The sequence below is a fragment of the Triticum aestivum genome, chromosome 4A (assembly GCF_018294505.1).
Source record: "Triticum aestivum cultivar Chinese Spring chromosome 4A, IWGSC CS RefSeq v2.1, whole genome shotgun sequence".
Taxonomy (NCBI): Eukaryota; Viridiplantae; Streptophyta; class Magnoliopsida; order Poales; family Poaceae; genus Triticum; species Triticum aestivum.
The window spans coordinates 743,628,168-743,635,046 of NC_057803.1; the positions used below are offsets into that span (position 1 = coordinate 743,628,168).

General features: G+C 44.2%; 1 protein-coding gene across 3 annotated transcripts; it reads left to right on the forward strand.

The window, feature by feature from the left end:
- The first annotated feature begins 455 nt into the window (after window positions 1-455).
- LOC123088530 (putative disease resistance RPP13-like protein 1) lies at window positions 456-5,805 on the forward strand. Of its 3 annotated transcripts, none has more exons than XM_044510736.1 (3): window positions 456-593; window positions 923-5,097; window positions 5,239-5,805. In XM_044510736.1, the coding sequence occupies exon 2, from the start codon at window positions 1,205-1,207 to the stop codon at window positions 5,069-5,071; it is 3,867 nt and encodes a 1,288-aa protein (XP_044366671.1). In that variant the 5' UTR covers window positions 456-593; window positions 923-1,204; the 3' UTR covers window positions 5,072-5,097; window positions 5,239-5,805. The 3 variants fall into 3 exon arrangements, with proteins under 3 accessions (XP_044366671.1, XP_044366669.1, XP_044366670.1); XM_044510734.1 differs by having other exon boundaries at window positions 5,242-5,805; XM_044510735.1 differs by lacking the exon at window positions 456-593 and having other exon boundaries at window positions 691-5,097; window positions 5,242-5,805.
- The last annotated feature ends 1,074 nt before the right edge of the window (window positions 5,806-6,879 follow it).

The window sequence follows — 6,879 nt, forward strand, 5'->3', positions numbered from 1 at the left end:
TCAGACCCCCAACTGATCTGATTGCATAGAGTTATGTCATAACCTGAAAGATGCATCTGGCCTACTTTTGGTACTTTAATATCGATTATTGGTCACTAATTTGTTTATTCACAAGTCCAGTCAGCTGAACTTAAAAAAATGGCAAGTAGCATCTCTCCCAGGTGATAAATAAGATAAACTCCCACCTCCCTTGTCCTTGCCTACTTGGTGGGTTCATTCCTTCTCGCAGAAACTCAGAATGATGGATTCCTGTCACTGTCCCTGCTTAGTTTATGCTACCATTTAATGATAACGTTAACAATTGTGTGATATATGATATCAGGAAAGATCCATCTAGCCTAATTTATTTACTTTATTTAATTATCAATCAGTGAGCTGTGTCCACGTTGGTTACTGGTTAGTTTATTATCGATCAGTGAGCTAGACCTTAAAAGATATGCAAGTTGTTGGATCGGATCTAGTATTGCCTTGTCGACCTGCTGTCGTGTGATTCCTGTCTCTCATTCTATTAGCTCCTACTATCTGCCTCTCCTGCAACCTTGCTGCATCGCTGCACGGGCTCCTACAATGTTGCTTCTCACTTCTTCATCTGTGTAAGCCCACCATTATTCTCGTCTGTTTTCCTCTAATAAACGTTGCAGGCTTCTGTCTATTATCTTTGTAGTTGCAACAGGCTAGTTTATCTCGTGATTTCCCCACTCACACAGGTTTTCATCCATTCTATACTCACTGTTGTTTCTACCTCCCATCTAGAAGCACTTTTATCCCTCGATTATCATTTTTTCATGTCATTTTCCACGCTCCAAATAGTATTCTTGGTTTTTGCCATTGTCTACAGATCTGCCAGCGGGTTTCCTTGTTTGTTTTGTTTTAATCTCTGTTGCAGTTGGCTAATTTATATCGTGATTTCCAACTTCAACAGGCTTTGATCCATCCCTTTGCCCAGAAACAATTCCAGCGCTCTATGGATCAAATTTGTTCAGGCCGTTCTATGATTGGTATCTTTATGGATCAAATATCTCCTAGTTTCGTCTAGAAACATCACTTAAACTCTCTTCCAGCCTAGTGAAACCCACCTTCTAACAGGAAAATTCTGCTTGGTTTCGCATAGTTTGTCTTTCTGCACCCAAGATCTGTGCATCCACAAAGCAAACACAACCCCCCTCCGAAGGCATATACGCAAAAAAAAAAAACTGCAATACCGATGACAGAAGTGGCATTAGCTATAGCTGGCTTAAGATTAGCTGCATCGCCGGTTTTGAAGAAGCTCCTTGCTTATTCTTCAACGTACCTTGGAGTGGACATGGCACTTGAGCTCCATGAACTGGAAGCTACTATCATGCCACAGTTCGAGCTGTTGATTGAAGCAGCAGACAAGGGAAAACACAGGCCCAAGTTGGACAAATGGCTTGAAGAACTCAAAGAAGCCTTCTACTTGGCTGAAGAATTGCTGGAAGAGCATGAGTATAACCGTCTCAAGCGCCAAGCAAAGGGGAAGGATTCTTTGCCGCCCAATGCCTCCACGATCGGCAGCACTTTTATGAAGCCTCTGCGTGCTGCATCAAGCAGGCTGTCCAATCTGAGCTCTGAGAACAGAAAGCTCCTTCGGCAGCTGCATGAACTGAAGGCTACCCTGGCGAAAGCCAAGGAGTTCCGTGAACTGCTCTGCTTACCAGCCATCTATAATGCAGAGAGCCCCACCATACCATCAGTTGATGTTCTTGAGGCCACATCACTACAACCTATGAAAGTGATTGGTCGTGACAAGGATTGCGATCATATAATTGATCGCCTTACCAAGACAACTGCTACTACTGAGTCTGAGTCTAGTACAGCTATGTACTCGGGTTTGGCCATTGTTGGAGTTGGAGGCATGGGAAAGTCCACATTAGCACAACTTGTTTACAATGACAAGAGGGTAAAAGAATATTTTGATGTGACAATGTGGGTAAGCATCTCACGCAAACTTGATGTCCGTCGTCATACACGGGAGATCATCGAGTCTGTCTCTCAGGGGGAATGCCCACACATTGGTAGCCTTGATACTCTGCAGCACAAGTTGGCAAACATACTGCAAGAATCAGGGAAATTTCTTCTTGTGTTGGATGATGTTTGGTTTGAACCTGGCAGTGAGGGGGAATGGGACCAACTATTAGCTCCTCTAGTTTCGCAACAGATGGGAAGCAAAATTTTGGTAACTTCTCGAAGGAATACATTTCCAGCTGCTCTTTGCTGTGAAGTGTGTCCTCTGGAAAACATGGAAGATGCTCAGTTCTTGGCACTCTTCAAACACTATGCATTCTCTGGACCAAAAATCATAGATCTGCAGTTGCGCGAAAGGCTTGAAGATTTTGCAGAGAAGGTTGCTAAAAGACTTGGACAATCTCCTCTGGCGGCAAAAGTTGTGGGTTCCCAGTTGAAAGGGAAAACATGTACCAATGCATGGAAGGAAGCTCTAAATATGAAGATTAACAAATTAAGTGAGCCCATGAGAGCTCTATTATGGAGCTATGAGAAGTTAGATCCATGTTTGCAGAGGTGCTACCTATATTGTAGCTTGTTTCCAAAAGGTCACAAGTATGTTACGGATGAGTTGGTTCTTCTTTGGATGGCAGAGGGCCTTATTTATTCTTACAACCAAAACAAGAGTGTGGAAGATGTCGGGCGGGACTGCTTCAAGGAGATGATATCTGTCTCCTTCTTTCAACCAGTTAATGAGAAATATCATGTTATGCATGATCTCCTTCATGATCTTGCAGAATCACTCTCCAAAGGGAACTGCTTCAGATTGGAAGATGATAAGGTGACAGATGTACCATCCAGTGTTCGACATCTATCTGTTCGTGTTGATAGTATAATGCAACACAAGCAAAGTATCTGCAAGCTACATCATTTACGCACTATTATCTGCATAGACCCCCTAATGGATGATGTAGTTGACCTTTTTAACCAGATACTACAGAATTTGAAGAAGTTGCGCGTACTATATTTGTCATCTTACAGTAGTAGTAAGTTGCCAGAATCTGTTGGTGAGTTGAAGCACCTTCGGTATTTGAATATCATCAGAACATTGATTTCTGAATTGCCAAGATCTATGTGTACTCTTTACCACTTGCAGTTACTTCTGTTCAATCACAAAGTCGAGAATTTGCCAGAGAAACTCTGCAATTTAAAGAAGTTACGGCATCTTGAATATCGTCAGGATCTATATTACATGCCCAAGAAAGCACTGCCTCAAGTTCCTAACATCGGCAAGCTAACTTCTCTTCAACAATTTGAAGAATTTTCAGTGCAAAATAAAATGGGTTATGGGTTGCTACAGCTAAGGGACATGAACCAGATCCGTGGAAGTTTAAGTGTCACAAATCTTGAGAATGCCACTGGGAAGGATCAAGCCTTGAAATCAAAGTTGTATCAGAAAATTCATCTTCGCAGCTTGCAACTTGTCTGGAGTTGCAAGGATGACACAAACTCTGAACATAGCTTACATTTGGAGATTCTAGAAGGCATGATGCCACCGCCTCAACTTGGGGCCCTTAGTATTCACGGTTACAAATCGTCAAAATATCCAGGCTGGTTACTTGATGGTTCATATTTTGAGAATTTGGAATCCTTAAGCTTTGTTGATTGCAGCATGGTAGAAAGCCTACCATACAATACTGGACTATTTGGAAATTGCTCTTCTCTTGCCCTCCGCAATGTGCCAAACCTGCAGATGCTACCTTGTCTTCCACTAGGCCTTAAAATATTAGTAGTAGAGAAATGCCCACTGCTTATATTTATCTCCAACAATGGGCTGGGATATCTTGATCAGAGGGAGAATATCATGAGGACAGACCACTTGGCATCACAACTTGGTTTAATCTGGGGGGTGGGTTCAGGATCATATATGAGGAATGCGTTCTCATCTGAACATTCAGTTCTGAAGCAGCTGATGATATCAATGCATGCTGATGTGTCACATGTTCAGAACCTTGAAAGTGCTCTAGAAAGAGAGAAAGACGAAGTGTTGGTAAAAGAGGATATCATCAAGGCATGGATATACTGTCATGAGCGGAGGATGGGACTCATGCATGGAAGGAGCATTGGGCCGCTGCTGACTCCACCAGAAGGACTTCATGAACTCACTCTTTCTTCATGCTATATTACAGATGGAGCTTTAGCTGTTTGCCTTGATGGCCTGGCTTCACTGGAAAAACTGTTCTTAGCAGAGATTATGACTTTATCTACACTTCCTTCAGAAGAGGTCTTCCAACGTTTGGCAAAACTTGACCGCTTGGACATCAAACATTGCTGGTGTCTCAGGTCATTAGGGGGCTTACGAGCTGCCACCTCTCTTTCATGTCTCATATTGAGTTATTGCCCTTCTTTAGAGTTGGCAGATGGAGCAGAATGCTTGCCATTATGCCTTCAAAGATTAAGTATAACTGGTTGCGTGCTTGCACCTGACTTCCTCTGCGGTGACTGGCCACACATGGATCGTATTTTCATATCCTACAGTAGAAGCACCGCATGCTTGTCTGTTGGTAATCTCACCTCCGTTGAATCACTCTACCTGTATTACTTGCCAGATCTATGTACACTCGAAGGATTGTCTTCCTTGCACCTTAAAGATGTACATTTGATTGACGTTCCGAAACTCACCCCCGAGTGTATCTCACAGTTTCGAGTCAAGAAGTCACTCTATGTTAGTAGCTCTGCTATACTCAACAAAATGCTTGCGGCTGAAGATTTCACAGTTCCACCATTTCTCTGTTTTGAAGCATGCAAGGAACCATTCATTTCACTAGAAGAATCTGCATATATCACTTCTGTCAAGATCCTGTGCTTCTTTAACTGTGAACTGATTTCCCTGCCAACAAATCTGAAGTGCTTCTCCAATCTGAAGGATCTACATATCTCTAGCTGCCCTAACATATCATCTTTACCAGATTTGCCATCCTGCCTCCAGCGCATTTTCTTAACGGGTTGTGGTGAGCTCTTGAAGGAGAGTTGCCGACAACCTGATGGAAAAAGTTGGCCAAAGATCGCGCATATCCGCATCAAGGAAATTAGTTCAACCGTGATTTAGATTTCCACCTACAAATAAATGGAATGGTAAATTAGCTTTCCTCAGCCACCTTTGCACTCTCAATAGATATTTATCCTTTTATAATGTGCATTTTGTTAATCTTTTTTATCTTTAAAATACTCCATTTATTTCCAAATTCCATTCATTTGTTTACTTGAAATCAATAGCAGGCCCAAGATGTGTGCCGTCCTGCAAGAACCTGTTATGGGGTGGAGTTCCTTATGCTGGCTCATCTCACAATTGAACTATGTTTCCTACTTCATCGGCTGGTGCTGATCGGTCCACCTTATTGGCCAACTGCCTCATGATGACGAGGTGCATTGGCCTTAAGAGTTGGAAGCTACCCTGGCAAGGCTGCTACTTATGCAACATGGGCGCCAGTTTATTATGTATGTCAATTTATCATGACTGATGCGTGCACTTTAATGTATTCATCCTCCAGCAGATAACTGTTGTTTAGCTGTTTTCTCTTTGTATGAGAGGCAAGTAGCGGTATCCGTGCTCTGTTTTGCTGGTGCTACCACTGAAATGCATCACTGTATGTTTTGCAAGTAGCGGTACCATGACTGAACAATGGAGCCTCCATCACTTGCTCTCAACATTTGCTCCAGCTTGTTGCTTAGCTCTGATACTACTTTTCAAGTTTTGTATCTCTTGTCATCCCAGAGTTTGTTACGTCGCTGCCTACGTGTTGTTGGCCTAATTGGGAGGTTCTCAGTATATCTCTCTCTTTCTCTCTTGTTAGCCCAATGGCACGACTTGACTGAAATGCACTTACTTTGTATCCAGCGGCTGTGCTGGTCGAGTCCAATGGCTAAGTTGTGTGTATGTGTTTGTTTTTTTTCTCAAGAGAAAAGGCATATGACCGACTTTATAAATAAAGTCATAAGTTGTGTTTTCCGCTCAAAAAAGAAGTAGGAGAAATGGAGCCTGCCAACTCTTCCTATTGATGGTGCTATCTTGATAGTATGAAGTGATGACCCTCACTTGACTGCCTGATCGAGGGGTGTTCTAATTAGGAAGCATAAGAACATCTTGAATAGAATATGTAGATGCAAAAATATCTAACTTTTGCATTTCCGAGGCCCAAGACCCGTCTCCAACAGACGTTGTAGATGCAATTTTTATTACATCTCCACCTCCTGGAGCAAAGCAAATTTGCATCTATGGGTGCAGGAAATGTAAAAATGGCCGCCAGCGCGTCAACCGTTGTTCATTTCATCCCCCACCCATTTCTTCTTCCTCCCGCCGCCTCGCCGCAGCCCCGCGACACATCTGCAATCTCCTACACCCCCTTCACCGATTCTGGCACATTTCGACCGCTGCCCGCAATCGGATGCCTCGAATCGGTCGATTTTCCCCCGCCGCCAGCGCGCCAACCGTTGTTCATTTCATCCCCCACCCATTTCTTCTTCCTCCCGCCGCCTCGCCGCAGCCCCGCGACACATCTGCAATCTCCTACACCCCCTTCACCGAATCTGGCACATTTCGACCGCTGCCCGCAATCGGATGCCTCGAATCGGTCGATTTTCCCCCGCCGCCAGCGCGCCAACCGTTGTTCATTTCATTCCCCCACCCCTTTCTTCTTCCTCCCGCTGCCTCGCCGCAGCCCCGCGACACATCTGCAATCTCCTACACCCCCGTCGTTGCTACTGCCGCGTTTCGACCGTTGCCCGCAATCGGACGCCTCGAATCGGTCAATTTTCCACCCGCCGCCAGCGCGCCAACAATTGTTCATTTCATTCCCCCACCTCTTTCTTCTTCCTACCGCCGCCTCGCTGCAGCCCCGCTACACATCTGCAATCTCC